Source organism: Stegostoma tigrinum, chromosome 6 (genome assembly GCF_030684315.1).
Source record: "Stegostoma tigrinum isolate sSteTig4 chromosome 6, sSteTig4.hap1, whole genome shotgun sequence".
Classification (NCBI taxonomy): Eukaryota; Metazoa; Chordata; class Chondrichthyes; order Orectolobiformes; family Stegostomatidae; genus Stegostoma; species Stegostoma tigrinum.
The window spans coordinates 113,227,279-113,242,006 of record NC_081359.1 but is presented as its reverse complement, the minus strand read 5'-3'; the positions used below and the strand labels follow the sequence as shown (position 1 = coordinate 113,242,006).

The 14,728-nt window shown below is 52.9% G+C and overlaps 1 protein-coding gene across 3 annotated transcripts in view; it reads right to left on the bottom strand.

The window, feature by feature from the left end:
• Nucleotides 1-300: 300 nt before the first annotated feature.
• The window catches only part of apbb1 (amyloid beta (A4) precursor protein-binding, family B, member 1 (Fe65)), a 124,764-nt gene continuing 110,336 nt past the window's right edge, over nucleotides 301-14,728 (bottom strand). For all 3 annotated transcript variants that reach the window (XM_059646897.1, XM_059646895.1, XM_059646896.1), the window contains 3 exons: nucleotides 4,902-5,017; nucleotides 2,927-3,103; nucleotides 301-2,632 (listed from right to left, as the gene is read on the bottom strand). In XM_059646897.1, the coding sequence (XP_059502880.1) occupies nucleotides 2,465-2,632; nucleotides 2,927-3,103; nucleotides 4,902-5,017 (461 nt within the window). In that variant the 3' untranslated portion in view covers nucleotides 301-2,464. The remainder of the gene's footprint in view (nucleotides 2,633-2,926; nucleotides 3,104-4,901; nucleotides 5,018-14,728) is intronic.

Below are 14,728 nucleotides of genomic sequence, written 5' to 3'. Positions count from 1 at the left end.
CATTCTTGCAAACTCTTCTGCACTCTCTCCAAATTCTGACTGAATTGTGATGCACAAAACTATACTCAATGGAAGCCTAAATAGTGTCTGCTATACGTTTAACTTCACCTCTCACGTAATTTATATCCCTCTTAATAAAGGCTTTAGTGAGAAACAGGCAAAGGTCAATATGATAGAAAAAGGAAGAGGGAATAACAGGGTGGAGGTAAAAACATTTGGAGGGAAAAGGGAAATTGAGAAGGGGAGGAAAAATAAGTAAAAGTTATACAGGAAGAGAGGCTCAGGCTCTGACACAATAAATCATGAGGAGACACGACACTGTGACGTTTATTTTGTTAATTCACAATAACACACAGGTTAAGCCCCACAGTTTTTTTCATACAATTCTGTTTGAAAATTAATGTTGTTACTCAAGGAATCTATTATCCAACACAGATAGCCCAAGGGTCAGTGTGGGACAAGTCCCTCCCCCACCTCTCCAACATTTAAGGGCTGTCATGGTTTTTTGAGCCTGTGTAAGTTCAGGAGTGTAATGCATCCAGCAGCTGTTGTAAGTGTGAGAGGTTAGTACCACGTAAACATCCACTGCGCCCTTACAATGCTCATGGTAATTAAATCTCATTATTAATGTTTGCACATTAAATACAGGTACAGAATGTCAATAATAAAGACATGATTTTAATGCAAACCAACATTTAAGGTAGTTTACAGGAGTCATCATTTTTGAGCTCAGGTCACAGGAGATTTTGGGACGGGGGAATGGTGTTGGACAGGCAGGAACTGGCTGAGTCAATATTACTACCATCATTGAGAGGGCTGAGGTAGGGGACAACTGTTGCTTGGGCAAAGCCCTGGCTGCAGCAGTTCCCTGAACATTAATGATCATGAGTGCAGTGCCATAGTGAGCTCCCACTCTTGGGTCACCTCGAATTGGCCTTGTTGACATTGTTTCATTCCCATCCCATGTTTAAATTAAATATTTCGAACGTGCAGGGGGTACATTTTAAACATAAGATCAGTATGAGGCATGATCAACTCACTAGTGATAATACATGTCCATAGTCACTGCTTGTCATTCACAATACACAAATCCACCTGAGATAGTGGGCACTGCAGATGCTGGAGAATCTGAGATAACAAGGTGTAGAGCTGGATGAACACAGCAAGCCAAGCAGCATCAGAGGAGCAGGAAGGCTGACATTTCAGGGCTAGAACCTTCTTCCAGCTCTACACCTTGTTAACACAAATCCACAACTTGATTTTGAGTATGATTCCAGTTTGGTAATGAGTGAGACTCAGAATCACTCCCACTGTCTGCATATGGTGGGATTACTGTGGGAATAACAAGATTCTCCATCACATACCCATCACAACTTACAGCAAACCTAGTTCAAGGTGCAGAGACCTAGTGATTAGAAACGACAAGTTCTTCAGTGTCTAGGCTGGGGTCCATCTCAGATTCAGACAGATATATGGAGAGTGTAATCACCATGGTTTTCTGATCCTGAATAGCTCTCCATAGGGTCTGAGCAGTCATATAACAGCAAGAAAAGTGCAGAAAGAGAGAGAACACAGGCAGATCGATCCCTGTGAAAATACTGGCTGCCAGCAAATGGAGGGATGGGAGAGAGAGGTTCGTTGCCGTGGAGGAAGCTGTAGTGTTGCCATAGTGAAGGATACTGTTTCTGGTTGCTAGGATAGGTGTAGTGTTGTTCAGGAATATTCTGTAGAGTTTTCATGATTAACTGTACAGTCCAACAAAAAAGGCACTCAAATTCCACTTCCTGCTTGAAAGGAGGAATTTTGTGGATTTTTCAAACTCTTCGGATGCTGAAAGTCTTTACAACTTTGGGGAAGGAGGTCCATTGCTGCTCTTTAGCCTCAGACTCAAGCCCTGGAAATGCTCTGCTCTCCCAGGTTTGTCACTGCTTTCCAACTACAGGCCCAGCCCCTAGATATCTAAACCATCATTATTTTACAAATCAAAACATCAATTTAGAAATCAACATTTTCTGAAGTATCAGGTTTTACTGGTACTGAGCTCCAAAATCAGCAACAGCCCCCAGACAGCAGCCCCTTTGCAGGGGCAATGCTGGATTCAGGCTGCCTGGAGAGACAATCACTAGAAAACTCTTGGTGTCTTCTCAGCCTGTAAAGAGAGAGGAGAGGTGCAGTGGGCCAGGAGAGAGGGGGTGATGTGGGAGGAGAAGATGCCAGAGGCTAGGAGAAGGCATAAAATGTTTGGAAAGACACATGGTGGGGAGAGAGGTGTGGGGAGTGGAGAAACAGAGTGTACAGAGAGATGTAGACAGGGAGGACAGAGAGAAACGGGAGGAAGCAGACAGAGAAGTTTTAGTTGTGGGCTTTACTCACTGGCACATGAATTTGAATTGTTCTTGTTGGCAGTTTGTTATTTAAGAGGAAAGAGTCCACAAGTGCAGGTCCAATCTTAGCCTTGGAGCTGTTAGGGAGTCTGCGATCCAGAGCGTTTGGGTTTCAAGGAGCCCAGGAGGGACTGAACCCCCTTCTTAACACTGGAACCAACTCTCCTGGCGACAGAATCTGCACATGGCACAGTCAGCGAGTTGCCAAGTCCTGGAGGCCGAGCATCCAAACATTTCTGATATCGCAGCTGGAAACAGTCAGAGCAGGAGGGAGGAAGAAAGATACAACATCATGGGCATAGATCATCAAGGCTTTCACATCAGATGCATCATCTGGACCAGGCACTATATCCATTATCCCAACTCACACAATAACCTCGAACCCCTCCCAACCAACAGCCCCGCCCCCATCCCCCTCCACCACTGAGACAAACCAACCTGAACATCTTTCCCCAACCCTAGTCTGACTGTGCCCCCTCCACTGTCACCCGCCACACTCCCGACAAGCACGCCTGCTATGTGGTGCCCCCCAACCCACTCACCATGCACGCTGCCTGTACAGCCTCTGATAGGCCAGCAGCATTGGGTTCACACCAGAACATGTGACAATCAAACTGATCAGGACCAGCAGCCATAATGAAGGCAAAGGAATGGACATCTCGGCCAACACCCATAAAAGAGAGGAAACGCACCCGGCATTCTGTCAGAACCTCTTCACTCTGCAAGGTAAAATAAAACAAAACCACAATGAAGAAAGAGAGAGAGAGATAGGGACAATAGGCTGATGTGGGGGAGAAGAATGCACACAGGGATATGGAAGGGGATTAAATGGGTGGGTACAGTCAGTGATGGGGAAATGGACATGGGTTTCTTTAATTTTGGGATACATGCGTCACTGGTTGTACTAACGTTTATTGCTCTATCCCTTGTTGTCCTTAAGAAGGTGGTGGTGAGCAGCTTTCTTGAACCATTGCAGTCCATGTGCTGTAAGTAGACCCATAATGTCCTTAGGGAGGGAACTCCAGAATGTTGACCCAGCGACATTAAAAGAACAGCGATATATTTCCAAATCAAGATGGTGAGTGACTTGGAGGGGAGCTTGCAGGCAGTGGCTCATCAGAACCAGAGTTCTGAGGAATGGTCACAATATCTGAAACGTTAACTCTGATTTCTCGCCACAGATGCTGCCAGACCTGCTGAAGTTTTCCAGCAACTTTTGTCGTTGTTTCAGATTTACAGCATCCGCAGTTCTTTTGGTTTTCACTCTGTTTTTGTTGCAGTTAGTGGTGTTCCCATGAATTTTCGACTCTTGTCCTTCTAGACGGTGGTGGTCAGATGATGCTGTGAAGAAATCTTGGTGAACTTCTGCAGCGCATCTTGTAGATAGTACGCACTGCTGCTGCTGACCATCTTTGGTGGAGGGAGTCGATGCTCGTGGACGTGGTGCCAACCAAATGGGCTGCTTTGCCTCAGGTGGTGTCAAGGTTTTTAAGTGCACCCACCTATTCAGGTAAGTGGGGAGTATTCCATCACACTCCTGACCTGTGCCTTGTGCAGTGTGGACAGGCTTTGGGGAGTCAGGAGGTGAGTTACTTGCTGCAGCATTCCTAGCCCCTGATCTACTCGTACATATAATACAATATTTATTTGGCTGGTCTAGTTCAATTTCTGGTCAATGGTCACCCTCAGGGTGTTGCTAATGGGGGATTGAGCAATGGTATTGTCATTGAACACTAAGGGGCAATGGCTAGATTTTTCTCTTGTTGGAGACAGTCGTTGCCTGGCACTTGTGTTGTACAAATGTTAGTTGCCAGTGTATCATTTGTCAAATGAAATGTGGATACTGTCCGGGTCTTGCTGCATTTGGACATGGATTGCTTCAGTATTTGAGGAGTCACAAATAGTGCTGAGCACTGTGAAGTCAACAGTGAACATCCCCATTTCTGACCTTACGATGGAAGGAAGGTCATTGAGGAAGCTATAAACATGGAGCTGGAAAAGTACAGCAGGTCAAACAGCATCCAAGGAGCATAAAAGTCAACGTTTTGGCCAGCCCAAAGTGTGCTTTCCTAGCTCCACATGTACTGACTCTAGCTTCCAGCATCTGCAGTCCTTACTGCCTCCAAGTCATGGATGACGCAGCTGAAGATAGTTGGGCCTAGGACACTACCTTAAGGAACTCCTGCAGAGAAGTCCTGGAGCTGTGGGAGAATGTATTAGATGGGTCTGGACAGTCAGTGATAGGGGAAAGTATATATCAGGCTGTGGGAATTCCTGGAAGTAAGATTCCCCACTTCTTTGTGAGAAAAGAGGATAAGTTCCAAATTATCAGATATCTCAATCAGTTTGGTGATATTTCCCATGGAAAGAGCCTGAAAATATGGCATCTGCAGCCCCCCGATGGTTTGGTTACTCATTAGGATTAATTTGTTAACTTCCATGTTTGCATGAAGACATTTACACTGAAACACTGTTGTTCCTACTTCAGATCATTGCAACCCACCCTCACATTCTCACCTCCTCACTGATAATAGTGAGAGTTGCTGAAGCCACATTGACGATAACTGGGGTCCAGTTCTGTTTACAGCTGCTTTGAATAGTGTTCTCCAGTGCACTGTTTATCACATCCATACCTGGGAAATGAGAGGGAAGGGGAGGGTGAGAGAGAGGACACAGTGGCGGGGTGGGAGAGGGAGGTGGGGAAGAGAAATGAGAAATCTTAGAATACGAGCACAGGAACAGGGTAACACCATGCAGCCACTCAAGCCTGTTACACCATTCATGAGATCATGCTGACAGGCAACTTTACTCTAACCTACCCACCTGTGCCCCACATCCCTGAAAACCTTTGGTCAACAGAGAACTATCAATCACAGATGTGAAATGAACAATTGATGTATAAGAATATTAAGAGATAGGAGATGTTCAATCAGCCATTTCAGCATGGTCTGCCATTGAACAAGATCATGCTGGTTGTCCTTCTCAGTTCCACCCCGCTGCATCATCCCCAAACATTGTGATCCCCTAACACACAAAAATCTCAGCTGCAATTGTACTCAACTGAGCAGTCAAAACCCTTGAGTACAGATTCCAAAGATTCACAACACTCTGAATGAAGAAACATCTCCACAACGCAGCCCTAGATGATCCAGTCCTTTTATTGAGATGGCAATCCACATTGCAGATTCCCCCGTTACCCAGCAACTACCCTGTCAAATCCTCAGGTAATGTGTTATGCTTCAATGAGATTACTTCTCATTCTCCAAAACTCCAAAGAATATTAACCCAATGTATTCAGGTTTTCATCACAGGAAACAGTCTGTTGATCTGCTGTTACAGCCCCCAGTTGTAAGTTTAATCTTCTGTGGGTATGGAAACTAAAAGTGTGCACAGCCTGCCTGCTGTGATTTCATTTGTACAATCCTTGGACTCCAAATGCCTTGCAACAGATGTCAACATACCATGTGCCTATGCAATTGCGGTTGCATCTGGATGTGAACGTTTTGACTGTTATCAGGTCACCCAGATGCCTCTGAATAGCAACATTTATAAGTTTTTCACTGTTTAAAAACAATTCTGCTTTATTATAATGATCAAGAGGAGGCAACAGTGTGATCATCATATCATTGGACAAGGAATGTAGAGACCTAGACAAATGTTCCAAGGGTGCAGGTTTAAGGAGACAAAGAAGGGAGCTGGAGTTACGGATTACTAGATCAAACATGATCTCAGTGTAAGGTATAGCAGACTCAATGGGCTGAATGATCAGCTTTTGTTGTTACATCTTATGATAGTGCCAATCAAGCCGCTAATTTGTTCTGGATGGTATCGAAATTTGAGTGTTGCTACAGCTGCACAGATCGAGGCAAATGGAGAATCAGGAGGCAAGTTACTCACTCCAGAACCCAGAGCCTCTGACTTGTAGCCACAGAACAGATTTAGATTTATTTATTTTCACATTAAGCATAGGAATACATAGATTCAGCAAAAAGTGTGCAGTCACCACTCACTACCACCCACGTGGTTACAAAAACCAGAATTAAAAGATTTAACAGAGCCAAAACGGATGGAAGAAAACAAAAATCTACATCTCATGGTCCCAACAGCCATCTCCACAATGGTGCGCACACAGCTCCCATCAACAGGCCACCATCACCCCCTCACCATCCCCGTTCACACCGAGCTGCCACCCCCTCACCGTCCCCGTTCACACCGAGCTGCCACCCCCTCACCGTCCCCGTTCACACCGAGCTGCCGCCCCCTCACCGTCCCCGTTCACACCGAGCAGCCGCCCCCTCACCGTCCCCGTTCACACCGAGCAGCCGCCCCCTCACCGTCCCCGTTCACACCGAGCTGCCACCCCCTCACCGTCCCCGTTCACACCGAGCAGCCGCCCCCTCACCGTCCCCGTTCACACCGAGCAGCCGCCCCCTCACCGTCCCCGTTCACACCGAGCAGCCGCCCCCTCACCGTCCCCGTTCACACCGAGCTGCCGCCCCCTCACCGTCCCCGTTCACACCGAGCAGCCGCCCCCTCACCGTCCCCGTTCACACCGAGCTGCCGCCCCCTCACCGTCCCCGTTCACACCGAGCTGCCGCCCCCTCACCGTCCCCGTTCACACCGAGCTGCCGCCCCCTCACCGTCCCCGTTCACACCGAGCTGCCGCCCCCTCACCGTCCCCGTTCACACCGAGCAGCCGCCCCCTCACCGTCCCCGTTCACACCGAGCTGCCGCCCCCTCACCGTCCCCGTTCACACCGAGCTGCCGCCCCCTCACCGTCCCCGTTCACACCGAGCTGCCGCCCCCTCACCGTCCCCGTTCACACCGAGCTGCCGCCCCCTCACCGTCCCCGTTCACACCGAGCTGCCGCCCCCTCACCGTCCCCGTTCACACCGAGCTGCCGCCCCCTCACCGTCCCCGTTCACACCGAGCTGCCACCCCCTCACCGTCCCCGTTCACACCGAGCTGCCGCCCCCTCACCGTCCCCGTTCACACCGAGCAGCCGCCCCCTCACCGTCCCCGTTCACACCGAGCTGCCGCCCCCTCACCGTCACCGTTCACGCCGACCTGTCTCCCTCTCACCGTCACCGTTCACACCGAGCAGCCGCCCCCTCACCGTCCCCGTTCACACCGAGCTGCCTCCCCCTCACTGACCCTGCTCTCGCCGAGCAGCCGCCCCCTCACCGTCACCGTTCACACCGAGCTGCCGCCCCCTCACCGTCACCGTTCACACCGAGCAGCCGCCCGCTCACCGTCACCGTTCACACCGAGCAGCTGCCCCCTCACCGTCACCGTTCACACCGAGCAGCCGCCCCCTCACCGTCCCCGTTCACACCGAGCAGCCGCCCCCTCACCGTCCCCGTTCACACCGAGCAGCCGCCCCCTCACCGTCACCGTTCACACCGAGCAGCCGCCCCCTCACCGTCCCCGTTCACACCGAGCAGCCGCCCCCTCACCGTCCCCGTACACACCGAGCAGCCGCCCCCTCACCGTCACCGTTCACACCGAGCTGCCTCCCCCTCACTGACCCTGCTCTCGCCGAGCAGCCGCCCCCTCACCGTCACCGTTCACGCCGACCTGTCTCCCCCTCACCGTCACCGTTCACACCGAGCTGCCACCCCCTCACCGTCCCCGTTCACACCGAGCTGCCGCCCCCTCACCGTCCCCGTTCACACCGAGCAGCCGCCCCCTCACCGTCCCCGTTCACACCGAGCAGCCTCCCCCTCACCGTCCCCGTTCACACCGAGCAGCCTCCCCCTCACCATCCCCGTTCACACCGAGCAGCCGCCCCCTCACCGTCCCCGTTCACGCCGACCTGCCTCCCCCTCACCGTCCCCGTTCACACCGAGCAGCCTCCCCCTCACCATCCCCGTTCACACCGAGCAGCCGCCCCCTCACCGTCCCCGTTCACGCCGACCTGCCTCCCCCTCACCGTCCCCGTTCACACCGAGCTGCCTCCCCCTCACCGTCACCCTTCACACCGAGCTGCCACCCCCTCACTGACCCTGCTCTCGCCGAGCAGCCGCCCCCTCACCGTCACCGTTCACACCGAGCAGCCGCCCCCTCACCGTCACCGTTCACACCGAGCAGCCGCCCCCTCACCGTCACCGTTCACACCGAGCAGCCGCCCCCTCACCGTCCCCGTTCACACCGAGCTGCCTCCCCCTCACCGTCCCCGTTCACACCGAGCAGCCGCCCCCTCACCGTCCCCGTTCACACCGAGCAGCCGCCCCCTCACCGTCACCGTTCACACCGAGCAGCCGCCCCCTCACCGTCCCCGTTCACACCGAGCAGCCGCCCCCTCACCGTCCCCGTTCACACCGAGCAGCCGCCCCCTCACCGTCACCGTTCACACCGAGCAGCCGCCCCCTCACCGTCACCGTTCACACCGAGCTGCCTCCCCCTCACTGACCCTGCTCTCGCCGAGCAGCCGCCCCCTCACCGTCACTGTTCACACCGAGCAGCCGCCCCCTCACCGTCCCCGTTCACACCGAGCTGCCTCCCCCTCACCGTCCCCGTTCACACCGAGCAGCCGCCCCCTCACCGTCACCGTTCACACCGAGCAGCCGCCCCCTCACCGTCCCCGTTCACACCGAGCAGCCGCCCCCTCACCGTCCCCGTTCACACCGAGCAGCCGCCCCCTCACCGTCCCCGTACACACCGAGCAGCCGCCCCCTCACCGTCCCCGTACACACCGAGCTGCTGCCCCCTCACCGTCCCCGTTCACACCGAGCAGCCGCCCCCTCACCGTCCCCGTTCACACCGAGCAGCCGCCCCCTCACCGTCACCGTTCACACCGAGCTGCCGCCCCCTCACCGTCCCCGTTCACACCGAGCTGCCTCCCCCTCACCGTCCCCGTTCACACCGAGCTGCCTCCCCCTCACCGTCCCCGTTCACACCGAGCAGCCGCCCCCTCACCGTCCCCGTTCACACCGAGCAGCCGCCCCCTCACCGTCACCGTTCACACCGAGCTGCCGCCCCCTCACCGTCCCCGTTCACACCGAGCTGCCTCCCACTCACCGTCCCCGTTCACAACGACCTGCCTCCCCCTCACCGTCCCCGTTCACACCGAGCTGCCTCCCCCTCACCGTCCCCGTTCACACCGAGCTGCCGCCCCCTCACCGTCCCCGTTCACGCCGACCTGCCTCCCCCTCACCGTCCCCGCTCTCACCGAGCTGCCTCCCCGTCACCGTCCCCGTACACACCGACCTGCCCCCCTGTCACCGTCCCCCGTTCACAGCGACGTGCCTCCCCCTCACTGTCCCCGTGCACACCAACCTGCCTCCCCCTCACTGTCCCCGTTCACACCGACCTGCTGCCCCCTCACCGTCCCCGTTCACACCGAGCTGCCTCTCCGTCACTGTCCCTGCTCTCGCCGAGCTGCCTCCCCGTCACTGTCCCCGCTCACGCCGAGCTGCCTTCCCGTCACCGTCCCCGTTCATGCCAAGCTGCCTCCCCCTCACCGTCCCCGTTCACACCGAGCTGCCGCCCCCTCACCGTCACCGTTCACGCCGACCTGTCTCCCTCTCACCGTCCCCGTTCACACCGAGCTGCCGCCCCCTCACCGTTCCCGTTCACACCGAGCTGCCTCCCACTCACCGTCCCCGTTCACAACGACCTGCCTCCCCCTCACCGTCCCCGTTCACACCGAGCTGCCTCCCCCTCACCGTCCCCGTTCACAGCGACGTGCCTCCCCCTCACTGACCCTGTTCACACCGACCTGCCTCCCCCTCACTGTCCCCGTTCACACCGACCTGCCTCCCCCTCACTGTCCCCGTGCACACCAACCTGCCGTCCCCTCACTGTCCCCGTTCACACCGACCTGCTGCCCCCTCACCGTCCCCGTTCACACCGAGCTGCCTCTCCGTCACTGTCCCTGCTCTCGCCGAGCTGCCTCCCCGTCACTGTCCCCGCTCACGCCGAGCTGCCTTCCCGTCACCGTCCCCGTTCATGCCAAGCTGCCTCCCCCTCACCGTCCCCGTTCACACCGAGCTGCCTCCCCCTCTCTGACCCCGCTCTCACCGAGCTGCCTCCCTGTCACTGCTCTCGCCGGGCTGCCTCCCGCTCACCGTCCCCGTACACGCCGACCTGCCTCCCCCTCACTGACCCTGTTCACACCGACCTGCCTCCCCCTCACTGTCCCCGTTCACACCGACGTGCCTCCCCCTCACTGACCCTGTTCACAACGACCTGCCGTCCCCTCACTGTCCCCGTTCACACCGACCTGCTGCCCCCTCACCGTCCCCGTTCACACCGAGCTGCCTCCCCGTCACTGTCCCTGCTCTCGCCGAGCTGCCTTCCCGTCACCGTCCCCGTTCATGCCAAGCTGCCTCCCCCTCACCGTCCCCGTTCACACCGAGCTGCCTCCCTGTCACTGCTCTCGCCGGGCTGCCTCCCGCTCACCGTCCCCGTTCACACCGACCTTCTGCCCACTCACCGTTCACACCGACCTGCCGCCCCCTCACCGTCCCCATTCACACCGAGCTGCCTCCCCCCCTTCTCCCTTCACACCGACCTGCCGCCCCCTCACTGTCCCCATTCACACCGAGCTGCCTCCCCCCCTTCTCCCTTCACACCGAGCTGCCGCCCCCTCACCGACCCTGTTCACACCGACCTTCCGCCCTCTCACCGACCCGTTCACACCAACCTGCCGCCCCGTCACCGACCCCGTTCACACTGAGCTGCCTCCCCCTCACTGTCCCCGTTCACGCTGTGCTGCATCCCCTTCACCGTCCCCGTTCACACCGAGCTGCCTTCCCCTCACTGTACCCGCTCTCAGTGAGCTGCCGCCCCCTCACCGTCCCCGTTCACACTGACCGGCTGCCCCCTCACCGTCCCCTTCACACTGAGCTGCTGCCCCCTCACCGTCCACGCTCCCACTGCTCACTGCACCCTCACTATCCCGCTCTCACCAAGCTGTTGCCCCCCCCCCACCCCCACCCAGTCCTGCTCTTAACAGTGACATTACTCTGGCCCACACGCAATCCATCATCGCTGCAGGACACAGACCACACATTCAGTTCCCGGTCACGACTCGACTCCTTCGATTGGTGTTCTAAAGGGTAGGGGGCAAAAGGGTTTCGAATTAGTGAGTTTTGAGAAGATTTGTAGCTCAGGTTGAGGTTCTGGATGTGAGTTTGCTCGCTGAGCTGGAAGGTTAGTTTTCAGACGTTTCGTCACCATTCTAGGTAACATCATCAGTGAGCCTCCGACGAAGCGCTGGTGTTATGTCCCGCTTTCTATTTATCTATTTATAACAGAGTGGAGCTCGAAATGGAGCGACTTACCCTGTTGCTATCTTGGTTAGTCCTGTTCTGTTTCTGAACGATGATAACCCCAAGGTGTTGATAATGTGAGAAATCAATGAGGACTTGTCACTGAACATCAAGGCACAACGGTTAGATTGTCTGGCAATTGCGTGGCTTGAATGTTATTTGCTCCTTGTCAGCCCAAACTTGAATATTGTTGAGGTGTGGCAGCATTTGATGTGGCCTGCTTGAATATCTAAGCAGTCACAAATGGTGCTGAACACTGTACAATTATCGGCAAACATCCCCACTTCTGACCTTTATGATGGGGATGAAGATCATTGATGAGGCAGCTACAGATGGTTGGGCCTAGGACACTGCCCTGAGGAACTTCTGCAGCGATGTCCTGGAGCTGAGATGACTGACCTCCAACAACAACATCTTCTTCTGTGCCAGGTATAACTCCAACCAGCGGAGAGTTTTATAATTAATTACCACTGATTCCAATTTTGCTTGCATCCCTTAGTGACATATTCAGTCAAATTTGGCTTTATTGTGAAGGGCTGTCACTCTCACCTCACCTCTGGAAATCAGCTCTTTTGTCCACGTTTGAACCCAGGCTGTAATGAGGTCAGGAGCTGAGTGGCCCTGGCAGAACCCAAACTGGACATTGCTGAGCAGCGTTTGCTTGATAACACTGTCAATGACACCTTCCATCACTTTACTGATGATTTACAGTGGACTGATGGGGCACTAATTGGCCATCTTGGATTTATTCTGCTTTTTCGTAAAGGATACATTTGGGCAATTTTCCACATTGTTAGGTAGATGCCAGTGCTGTGACTGTACTGGAAGAGTTTGGCCAGGGGAGCGGCAAGATCCAGGGCACAAGTCTTCAGTACTATTGTTGGAATGTTGCAATGTTTCCAACCCACTTCTTGATATCATGTGAAGTGAACTGAATTGACTGAAGACTGGTACCTTTCACAGGAATGAGAAATGGATCACCTACTTGGCTCTTCTGGCTGAGGATTATTGTGAATGCTTCAGCTTTATCAATGAGCTTTAAACTAGTTTGCCAAGGGGATGGGAACTTAAGGGGAGGTTCTGACTTAGCTACAGTGGCTGACGTCTTAAGGAAGAAGAGAATCAAGTTAGTAAATATAAAGCAACAAGCAGCTGAGCACTGTAGCAGTAAAGTGAGTGGAAACCAGGTCATGGCAGAAAAAGTGCCAAGTTTTAAAAACAAAAGTTCTGCTGTTGGAGGTGTCAGGATTCAAAAAAGGAATAAAACTAGCAGAAAGGCAAATTATCTGAATGCTCAAAGCACTTGCTAAGTGAGGTGACAGCACAAATCATCATGGATAGGTACAATTTAATGGCCATTACACAGAGGGCAGCAGGGTGGTCATGACTGGGAGTTAAATATCCAGAGGTATCCGACTATCCGGAAGGACAGACAGGAAATAGAGGGAGGTGGCGTAGCTCTGATATTTAAGAATGACATCAGGGTGGGAATGACAGATGAGAAAAAGGTTGAATCAATGTTGGTGGAAATTAAAAATAGTAAGGGGAAAATATCACTCTGATAGGCGCTATCTGTAAGCCACGAAATAATAACATCACTGTGTAGCCGGCAATAACCAAATAAATAACTGGTGCATGAAAATATGGTACGACAATTGTCACGGGGATTTTAATCTGCATAGTGGTCCAACCAAGTCGGTCGAGGCAGCTTTGAGGACTTAATAGAAAGTATCTGTGATAGGTTTGGAACAGTATGTAATGGAACCGATGAGGGAGCAAGCTATTCTCGATCTGGTCCTGTGTAATGAGACAGGAACTGATGATCTCATAGTTAAGGTGCAGGAAGGCTGACTTTTCAGGCCTAGACCCTTCTTCAGAAATCCAGGTATGAATTCAGGAATGCGGATGCTGTAAACTGGATTCTGAGGTAGGGTCACCACACCAGAAACGTTAACTCTGATTTTCTTCTTCACAGATGCTGCCAGACCAGCTGAGCTTTTCCAGCAACTTCTGTTTTTTGTGACCACAGTAAGGCTGAATTTAAAAAACAGATGGATGGTGAGAAGGTGTCCTGTGCTTCACCAAAAGCGACCACAATGGGATGAGGGAGGAGTTGGTTCAGGTAGACTGGGAACAAAGATGAAATGGTGAGGTGTCTGAGGAACAGTGCAGGACTTTCAAAGTGATTTTTCACAGTGCTCAGGAAAAGTATACACCAGTGAAAAGGAAAGAATGTAGGAAAAGGGACAATCAGCCATGGAGAAATAAGGAAATAGAGGAGAGTATCAAATTGAAAGCTCATAGTTATAAACTGGCAAACATTAATGGGAACCTAGAGGATTGGAAAAAGATAAAGATAAAAAAGAAGTATAACATAGCAAAAATGAGCCGGAAGCTGGAGGACTGGGAAAGTTTTAAAGAGCAACAGAGGATAACTAAAAAGGCAATACGTGGAGAAAAAATGAGGTACGAAGGCACACTGGCCAAAAATATAAAGGAGGATAGTAAAAGCTTTTTTAGGTATGTGAAAAGAAAAAAAATGGTTAAGGCTAAAATTGGGCCCTTGAAGACAGAAACGGGTGAATTTATTATGGGGAACAAGGAAATGGCAGAGGAGTTGAATAGGTACTTTGGATCTGTCTTCACTCGGGAAGACACAAGCAATCTCCCAGACGCAATAGTGGCTGAAGGACCGAGGGTAATGGATGAACTGAAGGGAATTTATATTAGGCAGGAAATGGTGTTGGATAGATTGTTAGGTCTGAAGGCTGACAAGTCCCCGGGACCTGATGGTCTGCATCCCAGGGTACTTAAGGAGGTGGCTCTAGAACTTGTGGACGCATTGGTAATCATTTTCCAATGTTCGATAGATTCAGGATCAGTTCCTGCGGATTGGTGGGTGGCTAATGTTGTCCCACTTTTCAAGAAAGGAGGGAGAGAGAAAACAGGGAATTATAGACCGGTTAGCCTGACGTCAGTGGTGGGAAAGATGCTGGAGTCAATTATAAAAGATGAAATTACGAATCATTTGGATAGCAGTAACAGGATAGGTCAGAGTCAGCATGGATT